The 18,364-nt window shown below is 30.5% G+C and overlaps 1 protein-coding gene and 1 long non-coding RNA gene across 2 annotated transcripts; one reads left to right on the top strand and one right to left on the bottom strand.

Annotated features, from left to right (window-relative positions):
* Positions 1 to 711: 711 nt before the first annotated feature.
* LOC109800248 (uncharacterized) lies at positions 712 to 4,559 on the top strand. Its single transcript, XM_020361023.3, has 6 exons — positions 712 to 1,124; positions 1,233 to 1,269; positions 2,275 to 2,511; positions 2,631 to 2,678; positions 3,603 to 4,048; positions 4,131 to 4,559. The coding sequence occupies exons 1-6, from the start codon at positions 823 to 825 to the stop codon at positions 4,201 to 4,203; spliced, it is 1,143 nt and encodes a 380-aa protein (XP_020216612.1). The 5' UTR covers positions 712 to 822; the 3' UTR covers positions 4,204 to 4,559.
* A 1,310-nt stretch (positions 4,560 to 5,869) lies between these two features.
* Positions 5,870 to 7,352, bottom strand: LOC109810878 (uncharacterized). The gene is made up of 2 exons (XR_014433416.1): positions 6,764 to 7,352; positions 5,870 to 6,264 (listed from the first exon to the last, which is right to left on the bottom strand). It is a non-coding gene; the product is annotated as an uncharacterized LOC109810878 (long non-coding RNA).
* Positions 7,353 to 18,364: the final 11,012 nt, after the last annotated feature.

An 18,364-nucleotide genomic window follows, 5' to 3' on the forward strand; every position in this document is an offset into this window, starting at 1 on the left:
TTCAGTTCCTTCATGAAAAATGGAATGAATTATTAGTTAAATGGTAAATATATGTAAAGAAAAGTGAAGAGCAAAAGAATTTATAGCCAGTATATATTACTAGAAAAATATATATATTTTGTGCCTAGTTAATATTTTGAAATGTGGAAATTACACAACAGTCGTAGAATATGCAGTTTATTTTTATCAAATAAATTTTTTTATTTAAATTAATAAAATGAAATTATTGAATTATCTCATACTAAAAAACTAAACATGCAATTATCATAATAAATAAAAAGTAAAAATATCTTAAAAATTGTATATGCAATAACGATGAATAATCTTTATATATTATTATAGATTATTTTTAATTTCTCACTATTAATTTTTGTTTTACAAAACATATAATATATATATATATATATATATAATTTTTTTTAATTTTACTTAAGTTAATTTTGGCAATTGCTAATCAACCTCTTTAAAGCATTAATCTGGAAATAAAAATTAGAAAATTTTCCATTAAAACAATGATAATATTAATCTACCCACCATACTCTCCCCCAAAAAATAAACTACTCTCACCATAATTTTCAGTACATTTAAAAGTGACTTCCAACCAAAAAGAAAAAAAGTGACAATAAATAACATTTCCTTTTCCTCTTCATCCATTATTCCATCCTAATAGAAGACAGTGTGTGGACACTGCACCCTAAAAGGACACGTGTCAGACACTAACAGGAAAAGAAAACAGCGTGGGTCAGTGTCAGCAATCACAATCACATTCACATATCGCCATCGCGCCTCACACGTGTGTGTGTGTTTTTCCAACTCCAATTAATGGGGGCGATCACGTCGTCCATGGCGGCCAAGTTCGCCTTCTTTCCGCCCAATCCGCCGTCGTACGCCGTGGCGGTCGACGAATTATCGGGGAAGCTCAAGATGATGGGGGTGACCGCGAGGGAAAACGTCGACGTTTTGAAGGTCTGCACAAAACGAGGGAACAGCATCGTGGCTATGTACATTAGAAACCCTTCCGCATCGTTGACCGTGCTTTTCTCGCACGGTAACGCCACCGATCTAGGTCAGATGTACGACTGGTTCTCCCAACTCAGTCACGACCTCCGACTCAACCTCTTATGGTCACTACTCACTACTCACTACTCACTACTCACTACTCACTACTCATCACGCACGTCGTTTTCTCACTTCTCATAATTTCTCATTTTCTCTATTTTAATTTTTTCTAGTTATGACTATTCTGGCTACGGACACTCTTCTGGCAAGGTAAGCTCAGCAATTTTTTTCTTTGTTTCTTTCTTTGTTATTTTTTCCTTTTTTGGATTTACATGGTTTCGAATTTTAAGGGTTTACCTTTTTGATGTACATTTTATGTTTTCGTCTTCAAATAGTAACTGTGAATTTGCGATTTAGCTGCGACGTGTTACTCAATTGGAAATTCACTTGCATAACGCCTCTTTGCTATCTATGTTTGGACTTTCGAGGGATATGTAATATGTATGTGTGTATATATTTTGAAATTTAACTAAAGGTTTTCCTTATTTGATAATTTTTTTAAAAAAATCGAGAAAAATTGGAATGTTGTTAAGGTTGATAGAATTGAAGAATGGTAGAAAATTAAATAGAGAACGAAGAGAACTTTAAATTATAATGTTTCCTTTTTTTTTTCTCCCCAAAATAGGAGAAATGCTATTTTGAGGAAAATGGAGAAAAATGAAATATTATTATGTAAAGTAAGTAGTTTGAAGCTAGACATAGTGTAATATTCTTTACGAAGTGCCATGGTTTAAAAAAAATTTAAATTTTTTTCAATGTAAGACGGCTTGAATCAACTTTATGGAGAAAATTTGGAAAAACGGAAAGTTTTACCTCCTTTTATTAGTTTTAAACGATGCAATATATAAATTAATAAAAAAAATCTTAGAATCCAAAGATTTTTTTTTTTATGACAATTATTTGTTTGGGAAATAATCTTGTGAAGGAGATGTTGAATAGCAGGAAAATATCCTGATTCACTTAAGGAATGTCGAAATGGAAACTGATCAATTTCAGTTGAATGACTATTCTACAATAGGATGTAAGCATTTGAATTTAATTTATACGACATTCAAAATATTTACACCAAGGAAAGCATTGATTTTGAATAAAGGTTGTTATTATTCCCAATTTCTTATTATGAACATTCTATTATTCTTTAACGGTTTTTGAGCTAGGATGTCTAGATAATAATGAGGTTGCTTAATTTGAAGAATGTGCTAATTTTTTGGACAGCCTAGTGAGCAGAACACGTATGCAGATATAGAAGCTGCATATAAATGCCTGGTGGAAATGTATGGGGCGAAAGAGGAAGATATTATCCTATATGGCCAATCTTTGGGCAGTGGACCCACCACAGATTTGGCTACTCGTTTACCAAACCTTAGGGCTGTCATTCTCCACAGTCCCATCTTATCTGGTCTCAGAGTCATGTATCCCGTCAAGAGGACATACTGGTTTGACATTTACAAGGTTTTTTTTCTCAATCTATCAATGCTAAATAGATTGATCAATCACATTGTTCAATTCAATTCGAGTCTCACATGTTTATATTGCTGAAATTTGATGATGTTTTTGCGCTTTTTGTGCAGAACATTGACAAAATTCCTTTGGTCAGTTGTCCAGTTCTGGTAATTCATGTGAGTATACGTATGTCTAACTAGTATATAATGATAAATTAAATATGCCATTTTACAGAACGGAATTGGACTCTGAAGTAATTATGCAATGGCATTTTCATAGTTTTCTGTTAAATCCTTCTTTGGATCTGACTTAGTTTATGAAATATTTTCATTTGTAATCTGAGTTGAAGGTCCTCTCCCATTTACACTACTAGCCTATATTGTTTTTGCTTTCTATACGTACCCTCAGGACCATCATTATCAATAATAAATTGATTGGATCCTATTCATCTGTGTTGAAAATATTGATCTATTAATATTATTCAGAGCCAATCTGATCACTAATTTCACTCTCAGTTGCTGAGAAATTCTTGATTGTTGTCATTGTGGATGTCCATCTGAGCTTTCTATATGTATTTTTCAAACAGCATTTGTGGTTGTGTCAACGATATGCCAAAGTACTTTGAATACACTCCCAAATCAACCCCCTAATTACCCTACTTGCATATAATTGTCTGCTTCCCTTGTCCTTAATAAAATACACCTTAGTGATAGGTGGATGACTACTGATTATCATATTTGTCATGCTTGCAATAATATGTTTCTGTAATTCTTTCATATATCATTGTCAACCACAGCCACTAACTTCCCATTTTGTGCCTATGTTGTGTGCTGCACTAAAAGAAGAGGGACAGTAGATCAACATGGTTTATATGCATACTTAATGTTCAATTAGGCTATGGAATGAAGGTGCACCTTATTAACATGAACACTTAGCCGACCTAGTTAAATTTGATATCAGTGAACATGGTGGTCGGTTAGACTTTTTTAATTGGTGAACTGTTTTTGTTAAATACCTATGCTAGTAGCCAAATGCTATCAATGTATAAGTTTCAACTTATAGTAAAATGGCCTCTTTGTGTTGGCATATACATCTTTTAGGGAACAGCTGATGATGTAGTAGATTGCTCCCACGGGAAGCAACTTTGGGAACATTGCAAACAAAAGTATGAACCCCTATGGATTAAAGGAGGAAATCATTGTAACCTGGAGCTTTACCCTCAATATATAAAGCACCTCAAGAAATTTATTGCGGCTATTGAAAAGTCATCCCATCAAAAAACAGGAACTGTTCCTGTTCCTGATCAACTGGACAGACCTCGGAGTAGCACAGATTTTAGAGAGAAACCTAGAATCAGCATGGATCTAAGGGAGAATTTGAGACGAAGTATTGACTTAAAAGAAAAGCATAGGTCCAGCACAGACCATAAAGTAAAGTCGAGGGCTGGCCCAGATAAGAAAGATAAATCAAGAAAGAGTATAGATCGGTATGAGAAAGCATGTAATGGAGCAGAAATTCCTGAGAAAGCTAGAACTAGCATTGATCGGTCAGTTAAAAACCACGTTCAATGTGCTAATGAATGTTGTGCTAATGTTGTTTCTGACAATTTTTCTGTGTTGTTGCTGCAGTTTTGGGGACATGGTGAGATCAGTTGGGTTGTGCAATATTGATTGTTTCAGGCCCAGTGCAACTCATGCATAAAGATGAAACTGACAAAACCTTACGTGTTGAGGTTTTTTTTCTGATTGATTATTTGATTGGTTGATGAGTTGTATGGGTGATAGGAAAATGTTCACTTGTGTCCAATTTATTTTCTAAAGTAGTAGATGAAAAATTAATTTAATGAGGTAGATCGTGTGCCACTAAATCTTCTTCTAAGTTCATAATATAACCTCTGTTTTTAGCATGCGCATTAACCAAGATAGTAAGTTCAATTAGATAGGGTTGCTATATGAACAAGCACTTCACAGTCATCACTCATAAAAAGTCTCAGTTCTGCATTGTTAGATTTATAAGGGACAATTTAATGGAACGGAGAATGATGAATCTTTGATTGACTTCCCTGCCTTTTAAGAGAATGTCATTGCGTCACAAGTTGCAGTGATTCTCATTTTTAGTGGCAACCCTTAGAATCAACCATCGCTGAGAAGAGCATGGTTTTATTTTATGTCTATGTGCCTCTCCAAATGCTTTCACTTTATTTAGGCGTTTGACAACTACCATTTGGACATCAGTTATAATAAATTAGGAACATCAAGTAAACAAAAAAATAATTTAAATTCATCAATATCTCAAGTTATATTTAACAATTTGGGGAAAAAAACGTAAAAGTAGTCCTTTGTAGGTGAAAATTCCATGGAGTTGGTCCTTTAAAGTTTGTGTCACAAATAAATCCTCAGAATATTAAATTGAAATGTATGTTGTTCTTTCTTATAAAACTCATTTCAAGTCTTATTAACAACTACTGATTTGATAATGTTGCTACCAAGGTCATAGGATGGCCAAAAAAATAAGTTAGTCACTATAATATATTAAGAAAAACATGAAAAAATCCTAGATGGTTCTGATATAAGAATTGTCATCCTACAACGTTCGTCATACTATTACCCTTTAACCTAGCTCATAAAACAAAATTGCCTCTCCCTGTTGCTTATTAACTTATTGACAAAATAAATTATTTATTTACATTTATTTTAAAAAAAAACTATTTATTTGTTATTATTTATTATCATTTATTAATGAATTTTGGAAAAAGAAAATATTTATGAAGAAAAAAATTAGTTCCACAAAGAATTATCCTTGCTCTTACATATTTCCTGGTACAGTGGAAAAATTAAGGTTTTGTAGAAAAAAAAAATTGTGAGTTCGTATTTTTTTTAATAGTTAAACTTGACATCACTAAATTTTAACAACTTGACGCGTCAAATTTACCGAATGGCAAAATAAAAAGTACTTCCAAAGTGTCTTTCTTTAAACTTTTAATTATTATTTATTTCACTTTTATACCTTTTTTAGAAAATAAAATAGGGGAAAATTTTAAGGACTAAAATCCGGAAATGTCTAAATTCATTTCACTCCTTCATTTATGAATATATATTTTTTTCAAATATTTACTATTATTTATTTCTGCTTTAAAAGTTGTTTCCATTTTTTTTGTATTAAACCTACTGTTATTGAATTATTGAATCTAAAGAAACAGATTGTCAAACAGGGTTTCCAATAAATGAGGAAAGTGGGCCGATTATATGACATGTTGATATATGTACTCATCAATTCAAATACTCATATGTGCTCATCAATTTTGTAATATTTAATTTGCAAGTGAAGCATGTAATAAAAAAAATTAAAGACATAAATAAGAACGATATTTAATTTGCAATTTTTTTTAATAAATTAAACTCTTGTTAGCTCATGAGCAAATGAGCAATTATACATATACTTAAGAGCTGCAATTTACAATGGAATAAGCCAAAATAAATGGATATTTAGAAGCCGACGCATAGAGAAACTCCACAGACTCAGATGGATGTATGGTTCTGCCATTGTTGAGAAGGCACAAACTACCAGAAATTTTTAAGATTGATGGGTCCACAGCTTCATTTGTTTTAAATCCTTTGCAATAGAGCTTCACTTGGGACTGAGAACACCTACAATCGTTAGTGATGGTCACTTTCCACTCTTGTCTCCCATTTATTATGTTTCCTGTTTTAGTTTGGACAATGTCCACGCCTTGAGGCTCAAAGGGAGAGCAACCTGCATCACCTGCAATATCACCAAATCAATTAAACATTAAGGACGAAAATAAGAGTAAATGCTCCCTTTCATATTTGAATTTGAAGATGTTATCTTAATTTTATTTTCTTTTGCACAAGTTTCTTAAAATTGTGTCTTAGATTAATCTAACGCTATCAAAAATTAAATAAAATTTGATTGATGATTGTTTTCATTAAAGATTGAATTCGAGTATTATCTGAACAATTTAACATTAGGTTATGCAGATTAATAAATCAAAAACCCTAAAAATATTTAATTAAAATGATAATATTTATATATATTCAAACACTAAAGTGATAATAAATAATTAAATTTAAAGAGTTATTTGACACTTTATAAAGTTATTACATATTTTTTTAGTTTTATGGATTAATGGAATTTTGTACACCATTTACATGGACCAAATAAAGCAATTGATTACTCGTACAATGGTTGTATAACGTGTTATGTGACATTTATAATGTGTATGTTAGAAATGAGTTATTACCTTCAAAAACCAGCGCAAGGAAGATAATGAGGAAGAGAAGCTTGAAAATGGAGGCCATTTGAGTGTTTTGAACCTTTTCTTTCTTTTTCAGCAGAGGAAAGCGTTCATTGTCACTCAATATATAGGACCATCACAACCCATTGAACCAGCGATTCGCTTCGGTTTAGTTTCTACTTTCTACTTAACTTTCAAGCTAAATCTCATTAGTAGAAACTGCATAATTCATATAGTATACAGTACATTCGTTACAATATTTAATCGTAAATGTAAAAAATTATATTAGGGACGCGCAAGTGGAACTATTTCCTCGGTACTGTAAATATTGACTATTAAGTTTAATTCTCATACATTAATTTTACATTAATCAAATATCGTAAATGATAGTAGTCTGTAATTAAATCAAATATTATAAATGGTAATAGTTTGTAATTAGATAATACAGAAATATCAAATTATTTTACACCGTTAATACATGATTTATTTTATCTTAATTGTATTTTAAATGTGATTTATTGACAATATAAAATAATTTTATATTATTAATCAACTAAATATCACTGTTTGATTAGGGATGGCAAAAATACCCGCACCCGCGGGTATCTGTGGATAAAATCCGCTATGGATAATAAATGGATAGGCTAATTGGGTACCCGCAGATAATGGGGACAGATAATTTTTTACCCGTTTATAAATGGGGCGGGGGCAGGTATGATGATATTCATACTCACGGATACTCGTTTAATATTATTTCTTAAATATCCTAATTATCCTTGTACCACATAATCCTAAAACTACACTCTCTCATCTTATTTTCTTACAAAAGTGAGGTTGATGAAGTTACCGACATGTGTGTTAAGCATGTTATAGAATTATGTTGGATGTAATTTGATTAATTTTCTAACTTTGATTGAACCAATAAGATTTATGTATTTTAAGTTATTTACTTTCATTTGTAATTATGAGATTGAATTATTGTAGCTTTGTGATGAGACTTTAACTTATTTGTGAGATTGATGTATTTTAAATTATTGATTATCTTGAATTTTTATTATTATTTCAACAAAATTAACGTTAAATAAAAGTTCAAAATTAACATTGAATTTTTATTTTTAATATTTCAATAATATTAAAATATAAACTTAAAATTATTTATAATATAATTTTTTTAATTTCTTAAAAATTTTATAAATATTCATGGATATCCGTGGGTATTCAAGGGCCAATTTTCATTTAGCGGGGCGGGGCGGGTTTACTATTACCCACCCCATGGGGCCCATTGTCATCCCTATGTTTGATCGACATTTTTTAAGGGATTTGTATGACATTTTTGTTATTATAAAAGTTAGCAATTTATTATAAAATAATTTGTAATTAAACACTCGTGTAAATTTGTTAATGTATTATTTATTTTCTTTCACTTAATGGTTATACATCAATAGAGTAAAATGATATTATACGGTTAATCAATTAGATATTATCGTTTATATATTTTTTTTATTCATTGTGTAAAATTTACACTAATAATATATGGCAGTGTTGGACTTGTTTATTGATTTATTCGTCTCTACAATTTAATAGTAATTAAGCAAGTAATTGAAAGCTCGATTAAATTTTGAAATTATGGATCAGACGTTTTAGTCATTTGAGATTTTACGTATCAAATTAAAAACCCTCACTAGTATTTGATTTTGCAAAAAAAAAAAATTCACTTTAGTTTATTAATTAATGTAATGTTATATTGATTTAATTCTTATTCATTTTAATTTTTAGTGTATTAGTTATTACTGATTCTATTAAAATCAGTTATTAGTTTTTTCTTTTCGGTGTATAAATAGATTCTCTTTATCATTAATGTAATTTTGAGAAATTCAATTTTCTCATAGTTCAATATAGTTCTTATTATACTCTCTCATTTTTTGTCATTTTGTTAAAAGAAGAATTAAGTACATAGAATTTTATGAAGTTAAGACTAATGAGAATTTTTAAAAGAGACTAAATGCTAAAAAAACCATACAATACTTGCATGGAAATTTACTGAAAATAAGCATAATGTAGATATACTAGAGATGGAAAAGGGTACAATGATGCGTCTAAAATATGGATGTATCCAATCACAGTAATAATTATGAGGACATGAATGCAATTTGACTTCTTTACAAAGATAATGAGTTGTGCTTTTATTGCACTCAACCTTCACAAATGAGTTGTGTTGCAGTTTTCTTTCTTCTATGAGACTATTCCTTTCTAATTCTTTATATATTCACCAGGACATTGTCTTTTTTTATTTCTTTACACTTTTTATTAATTGATCTTAGTTTTTCCTTTTCATGTTTACTATACGCAACAGAATATATGGCTACTTCGATGTAGAAATCAAGTGTTTTATGGTGCACGAGTGATATGATATCCATGCATATCCACATGTTACACAAATGAGTTATTACCTTCAAAAACCAGACAAGGGAGAGAAGAATATTTGAAAATGGAAGCCATATTTGAGATGTAATAGTGCTTGAATCTTCTTTTTTCCTTTTTAAGCTAATTGAACCACATTAGTGCTCGAAACAGCATAATTAATATTAGATACAGTAACATCGTTACAAAATTTTATCATAAATTTACATTAGGATCTTCAATTATAATCATAAATATTATATATTACGTGATATAATTTATATTATTATATTTAATATATCTATTATTATATTTTATTTCATTGTATCTATTATAAATTAAATAAGGGTATGTCACATAGACACACATCTCATGATAACATATATTATTGATTATTTTTATGTCAAAATATCATCAAAAATTTTATTTTATTTTATTATGATTTATAAAAATACATAATTATAGTGATTAAAAAAATATTATCGGTATAATTTTCATATTTTGTACATTCAAATTAACTAATAATTCATGTATATATTTTAATTTAATTATATGGTATTAATATATTTTTTAACACATAATTATGAAGCTGTAGAAAAATACATAATTAAGAAAACTAGAGTTGATATATTTTTTATAATTTGAACATTATATTCAAACTAATAATAAAAATAGAATGATCAGATTATAATAAATAAATATAGTAATTAAATATAATTACATGATTATGAGTGATCAGATTCACAAGATATTTGAATCCCAAATTGCATGAGAAATAGCAATGAGCTCCGCTTAATTAATGAGAAATTGCATAAAATCAAAAGTGTAGATCCAGCATGCTCTAAATCTTTCTCTTTTAGTTGATGAATATAGTGTGTGAAGTGTTCTAGATTTTTTTTAATATTGAATTCAATAATTGTATGAATTAAATATATATATATATATATATATATATATATATATATATATATATTTTGCTTGTATGCTAATAAAAATTTTATGAAAACTTTTAATTAAACAATTTCATCATACTTCATATATATATATATATATATATATATATATATATATTAAGAATCACATATTTCTTGGGAAGAGATGAGTTGAAATGGAAACTGAGGATCCCATGCATAGAGAAACTCAACAGTTTGAAAGGGATAAATGGATTGGCCCTTTTTCAAAAGACAGACATCACCAGAAATTTGCAAGATTGATTGATCCACATATTTATATGTTCGAAATCCATCACATTTGAGCTTCACTTGAGACTGAGCACACACACATTTGTTAGTGATTCTCACTTTCCACTCCGGCATGCCATGTGCCCAGTTCCCTGTCCTTGATTGCTTGATTATAATGTTCTTACCACTTGAGCAATATAAAGCATCACCTATAATTAATAATACAATATTTTAATTAATTTCTACAAAGTGCAATGTTACACACACGTATGTATATTTAAGTAAACTAAATTTTTTATGACCAGTGTAATTTGATTTATCTCATATATATAATTATTTATATGTTACAAATGAGTATTACCTTTGAAAATGAATCCAAAAAAGAGAATGAGGGAGAGAAGCTTGAAAATAGAGGCCATTTGAAACGTACTAGACGGCTAGGGTTTGAAGTTTTTTGATTGATGAGAGAAGTTTTCATTGTCATTCAATATATATAGGGCTACGTGGCACGTGGTAAGTGGAAACCCATTGGCGAATTTATTACTTTGATTTAATTTCTGTTTAAGCCATATACGTTATAAGTTAAATTTCACAAATGAAGTGTTTAAAGAGTAACAACTTTTAATGTATTCAATAATAGTGTGTGTTACATTTATTAAATTTCATAAATAGCACATTATAATATGTATAGTCAGAAATATTATTAAAAAAATGTTTACTACTAAATAATATATTTTATTTTTATTTTAAAATATTTTTCTAAGCTGTTCTTTTTTAAATAATGATACAATTAATAACTTCTATAAATATTTTAGTGTATTTTATTATTTTTATTTTTGTAATAATTATTTTTTTATTTCGTTATATATTTTATAAGTGTATCTATGGATTTTATCAACAAATAATTTATACCTAAAACCCTGAATATAATATATTATTCTATTATATTATATTTTTATAATATAATATAATAATATAATAAAAGAAAGTAAATCATTTTAAAAAGTAATTATATTTTAATATAGAATAATATATTAAAACCTTTTATTAACGTTAAATATAATATTTTTTTATAATTATATTTTAAAATATTATTTTACTTAAAAGTTTATTAAAATATAATTACTTTTTATATTTCTGTTATAAAAGAAAGTTTTAAGGATTTTTTATTTTGGTTTTTTAATTATTAAAATACACATATATTTAATTGTAGTAATTATATAATAATTATATATTCTAATTCATTCAATTAAACCATTCTATAATCACTAGGGTTAGCCTAGTGGTTGGGAGGAGAGGGGTCGGGATAGTTAGAAACATGAGGACCTAGGTTCAATCCTCATTGCGGCCATCTTTATAATATTTCATATATTTACAAAAAAAAATTAAATCATTCTATCTATATTATTTTTATATGATAACTCTAAATTAATTAAATCATTCAATTTATATTTAAACAAGTCATAGATAAAAAATTTAATCTGAAATATTTTTTTTGGTAATCATATTTTGGTATGGAGTTTCCAACCATATTTTTCTTATTAATTGTGAAATTATATCAACAATTTATTTTCACCTTTTGATATATTATCTTAATATTATTAATTCAGGATAGTCAATTTTTTCTCCCTCATTAATGTTATTATAGTTGTTAAATTTAAACATTTTCTATTAATTATAAAATATATTTGTTAACATTTAAAAATTTTAATTATGTTAACTAAACATAGAAATAATTTCTACTGATTATTTGCAATATAATGATCTTCTGGTTGGACATTTAAATTAAAATTCAATTTATTATAACTACAAAAAAAATGTGCATCTAAATTATTGTAACATTTTTCTTATTAATTGTGGAATTAAAATTTTTTTTATTTTTTTATTTTTATCTTTTGACGTCTTATCTTATCTTAATATTATTAAATTCATGATAGTCTTATGTTATTGTACATAATAAATTCAAACATTTTCTATTAATTATAAAGCATATTTATTAACATTTAGTAAATTTAATAACGTTAACTAAATTATTTGCAATACGTCTTCTAATTATGGACATTAAAATTCAAATTATTTTGACTATAAGAAATGTGAATCTATATTATAACACTGCTAGAAAAGTGTCATTTTCTTGCGAATTTTTTTACAAAAAAATATTTGCATAAATTTTTTGTGAATTTTCTTGCAATAATAATTTTGTAAAAAAAAGTTTACTAATTTATTTGCAAAAAAATAATTTGCAGATATTTCTTACAAAGTTTTTTTTATGAAAAATAACTTATAATAAATTTTTGTAAATTTTGCTACAATTTTAATGATTATAGAAAAACATTTCATGGTAAAAACTTGCAGAAAATATTGTAAGAAATTTATTTTGTTTTTAGCAAAAATAAATTCACAAGTAATGTTTACTAAAATGGTAGAAAAATTTTACACATAATTTTTCCCGTGAATTTTCCTGTCAATTTTAATCTGCAGGAAATGTAACGACCCTCCTAGCCGTTCCACAACAAACAACACCACACATAATAGAGTATGCATATATAAAAATAAAATATATACACATAAGTCTAGTCTGGGGCTCAAAATCAATATACAAAATACATCAAAATAGCCACACTAAGTAGGCAAAAACAACAACATCATCTCCATCTGTCAGTTGCAAACCTACCTCCATACACCAACCTATCCCTGCTCTGCTCTCATACACAATATGATCATTACAGTCCAATTCACATGAAAACAAACAAGGGTAAGCTAGTGAAAAGAATCAGCATATATATAGGAATTATAAACAGCTACAGCTTATCAGCACATCACTAAGTTCAACAATATCAACATACGGCTCACATCATTCAGCAAAATTAACATCACACAACATATGCGTCGTCATGCATTTTAGCTCGGAGATCTCCTACAACAGCTCAGCCTTACGACCTACAACAGTTTATATCAGCATTCAACACAACACAACATAGCAACATTAACAACATAAACAACATGCAACACAATTCAACTTTACATCAATATAGCTTAAACATCATACGGTATTAACAACTTAAACAACATACAACTCAACTCGGCTCAACAACATTAATCAGCAAAATTCAACATATTATTGAAAGAACACATCCGCGCCCGGCGCAATAAGAGTTGCGCCTGGCGTGGACCAACCAGAGAGCTCTAAGGCTCTTACGCGCTCGGCGCAATTCCAATTGCGCGGGGCGTACCAAACCTGTGCTCGATGCAAGTAAGGCAGAGACCTCCCCAAGGTCTCATGCCCAGCGCAATACTAATTATGTCCGGCGCAATACCAATTGCACCCGGCGTCACCCCTGGCAGAGACTCCCAAGGAGTCTCCACGCCCAACGAGATATCATCACGCCCAACGCCATACCAGAACCCTCAAAATGCTAAGTCCCTGTCTGACATCACGCCTAGCGCGGTTCCCTCATGCCAGACATGATCCATCCAGGGGCCTCCATTCCCAAGCTCGCCCGGCGCAACCAGCCTCGCGCCCACCGTGCTTGACCAATGGAACCCTTTGATAGTCACGCGCTCAGCGCTAAGAACTACGCCCAACGCAATACCAAGCAGCAACCCTCAAACTTCAAAAATTTTCACCAAAACCTGCAAAAATAGACAATCCAAGCACATGCAATCCACCCAAAACACCACATTTTCATCAAACAACTCAAAAGTTACCCCTTTTTCAACATGCAATCATCAACACTCAAAAACCCAAAATTTTCACCATTTTCCCCGAAACCCCAAAAACATCATTTCTTCACATACCGCCATCAATCATCAAGAGATCAAACAACAAGTGAGTTTCTAACTCACTCCCAAACAACCAACATGAATCTAGCTTCCCTTACCTCGGAGGAGAAGAAATCCGAGCTTCCGGGAAGTGGAGGAGAAGAAGAAGCTTGAGAAAATGAGAGGAGAAAAGGAAGTCCACGTCTTCATCTAAAAATCAACACTTCATACTCAGCACCTTCAACACAAGGAATCACCACACGGAAGTTTAGCAAAGGAGAAGAGAATAAGAGAACAATTTCAAAGTGAAAGGAGAAAGGAAAATATGAGAAGAGTTGTTGAAAGGGAGAGAAATGAGAATGGTGGTCTCACAGGAAAAATCAAAAAAAATATTTAAATTTATAAGTTTAATATTTAAAAAAAAACTTCAAGTCCCACATCGACTCAAAATAAAATAATTAAAAAGTATATAAATTGGGACAACACTTACCTTACAAGTTGATTTGTATAGTTGAGTGTTAGACTTATAATCTACAATCTTAGAATTTAAAAGATTATGTATCACATGTTGGAAGAATGGAAACAAATGCTTCAAATGAATTCATTGTGAGCATTTAAAAGTTGAAGAATTATTGATAGAATTTATAGTAATTTCTTTAATTTTTTTTCATAAAAAATATTCCTGCAGAATTTATTGCAAAAAAATTTGCAAAAAATTTTCCTGCAAAATTTTTTGCAAAAAAAATTGCAGGAAAGTTTCCTGCAAAAAAAAAAATTGCAAGAAAGTTTTATGCAAAAAAAAATTCTTGCACAAATGTATTACCTGCAGATAAAATTTCACATAAAAATTTGCAGGAATAACGTTTCGTGAAAAAAAATTCGCAGGAAAAGTCGCATGTAATAAGAGAAATTCTAGTAGTGTAACATTTTTCTTATTAATTGTAAAATTTCCAACAATTAATCTATTTTCATCTTTTGACTTTTTTCTTTATCTTAATCTTAATATTATTAAATCTAGGGCAATCTTTCGAAAAGTCTACCTCGACGCCAAGTGAAAGGGGTACCGTTATATCCCAAGTCTATAAGGTTACACTAATTGGCACAATCACGAAATGCATTATCGTCTCTAGTACAAGAATTTCCGGCTCCTCCTACTCTTTCATGAGAGCTAATAACATCGTTGAAATCTCCCACAACCATCCAAGGACCGTCCAATTGGTTTGCAATGCAGCATAAGTCCCTCTAGAGTTGCACTCTACCTTGAGGGTGCGAGTTAGCATAGACCATAGTACAAAACCAAGTTGAAAATTCATCTTGAACCTGGAGATGAATAAACTGGTTAGATTGTTTTTTCACCTCCACCTGCCACTTCCGTGGATCCCACATACACCATAATCCCCCTGCATGGCCCTGAGTCGGCACCATGCCATTTGTCTAACTTAATTCAACGTGCAATCCTTAGTGCATTGTCGCCACTAATGTGTGTTTCCATAAGAAAGAGTAGACCCACATTAAATTCATTGATGATCTCATTCATTAATGTCGCAAAAACCACGAGCTCCTGCTCCCCTACAATTTCAGGTTAAAAAAATTCATTAAAACCTGTTTGAGTTGTTTGGATTCAAAATCCCTTCCTCGTCATCACCCTCCTTTGTACTTGAGTTGTGAGTTGTAGTATTGCAGAGCTTATTATTATAAGATGGGTCGAGGTGTGCTCTCAATGCATTCGCAAAGGCCTGGGTTTCTGCATCTAGTAATACCACTTGGGCTGAGGTATTATTCATGACAATCTTTGAGTTAGTTAATACATCGATGGTTTGTAGGCCATCAAGGACTTTGCGGGAATTTTCTTGTTGATCCATGACTTTGACAGAGGTTCCATGTGAACTTGTGCCCGCAATGGGTGGACTGGGATTCACCAACGAGACTTTGTCCTTATGGTTTGCCTCGTTTGGTCGATTCTTAATATGCCTATCTTGCCCAATCATTAAGTTTGGATGCCCTCCAATAAATGGGTTGCCATGACCCCGTGTGAATTTTGGGTTTTTACCTGCCTTGGGATTTCGAATTTTAGTTACATGGCTCATAACTGGTGCTTTACTGTTGGATTCAACCATGTGCATGGGCTGCATGGGTATTTTCACGTGGGTATTCTTTGGAGAGAGAGACCCATCTTCTTGCTGATGTGGCATAATCAAAGTATTATAAGATTGATTGGTAATCGTACCTGAATTATTCCGTGAATCCCGTGAATGGATAGTGGCTTTTTTAAAGCTTAGGTTGTTATGATACTTGCCCGGTTTTTTCCCTCGTTTTACTATCATCCATGGTCCATACGTTGCCTTAGAATTTGGACAGGATATATTCTCCTCCATGATTTTTGCAACTTCCCCAACCTTTGATTGTGTCTCCCTATTCGTCACGATTGGTGAGGCTAAGTTATGCTCGCCATCGTCAACTTCCATGGCCCCTAAGGTTTGCTTTCCACTATCAGTAGTTGGATTGGGAGCTTGGCCAATAAGAGGGACGCATTGATCTTGTTTATGTCCGTATCCACCACAATTGAAGCATATAACATGTAAACCCTCATATTCTAATTTGATAATGTGACCCATGACATTAATCATAGAGACCAACTTCCTGTTGAGGTTGATCTCCAGACAAATCCTCGCAAATTTACCTCTTATGTGGATAGGGGTTAACTTGTCAATCTTTAGCATTAACCCTAGTTTGTTCCCCACACACCATAGAAAATGGTCATTGTAGAGTTGATGGGTAGCTCGTGAATCCTTATCCAAGCAACAACCTTTCTGGTTTGGGATGTAGTAACTGTGAAGAAAGGTCTCCACCGTTGAACCAAAATATAATGATCAGCGATCATCCAAGGACCTTCATACAAGGCATGTCTATAGTCCTCTTTCGAAGAAAATTGAACCAGGAAGTAGTCGTTTGGCATATCAATCATACGCATCGATCCCGTTTTAATCCAGTCGCGGTTGAATTTATTCTCTAAGGATTTGAACGATATTTGTTTACCTAGGACATGAATAATCAGCATGTTCTTCCAAGGGGAACACCATTCTTCAAATTCCTCTTGAGAAACATTGATAGACGGACACAGATCATGATTAGGATCTTCCTCCTTTGGGTGATTTTCCTCTTCTGCAAGCACCTCTTCGAAAACCTCCATCTTCTTCAACAGGGTTTTGTAGTCTGTAACAAACCTCTCCCCATCTGCAACCAGAACACTTTCAGCATAGGAGCATTTCGGCCCTTCCCTAGGTGGAGAGGAAACTGATTGCTCAACCATTGTATAGTCCACTATCGTCTTTCCATTCTTCGTTTTGACTTTCTTGGTTCATTGTTGAACGACGTCTTCTACTTCTTCTTCCAAAATCCTAATAGAGCCCTTCATTCTTACACTAGTTTTCATAGTTAAATATTATAAATTTAAATTTAAATATTTAATACTGACATTTTTCTATTATGTAAAGCATTATTTTTAAATTTCAAAAGGAAATATTTATAACTCTTCAATAAATTTCAAATACTCGAATTATATGATATTTTGATAAATAAATAATATATATTAGGAAAAAAATATCTACACTAAAAGGGAACTCCAATATTTATAAGTGAAAAATGTTTTGTAAAAAAAAAAAAAGAAGGAAAAAGTGAAGAGTGTTGTGAGATACCAATTCCAATAGCTAGGTTGAATGGTTGATACTAATGTACTATTTAATTAACGTACTCAGTGCATGTGATATTCTCTCTGAATATATATATATATATATATATATATATATATATATATATATATATATATAATTTCGCATGTATTAAAAAATAGTTAAAAGTATTTATTTTTACAATTTTAATTTATAGTATAAAATATATATTATATATTAAAATATCTTAATGATATTTATTGTAGATAATATTCGTATTTATTATTTTGGAAATATTTTTGGATTAAAAATATTAAATAGAGTTTTACTTATATTTAAATAAAAAATTATTATTATTTACTTATATAAATTGAGAGAGAGAGAGAGTAAGACATGATAAGATATGACAGATAAATAAAATACTTAAAAGCTTTTTTCAGGAAACTACGTTTAAATGTAATTTTACTGTCACTGTAATATTTGTGTGCATGAGATTAATTAGTTAGATGACGTGATTGCCATGTTAGGATAATTGAGCTTAAGGAAATTTGTTTTCAGGTATCATATTGTATTATTAAAAATCAGATTTCAGAAAA

Source organism: Cajanus cajan, chromosome 4, assembly GCF_000230855.2.
Source record: "Cajanus cajan strain Asha chromosome 4, NIPB_CcT2T_4, whole genome shotgun sequence".
NCBI classification, from domain to species: domain Eukaryota; kingdom Viridiplantae; phylum Streptophyta; class Magnoliopsida; order Fabales; family Fabaceae; genus Cajanus; species Cajanus cajan.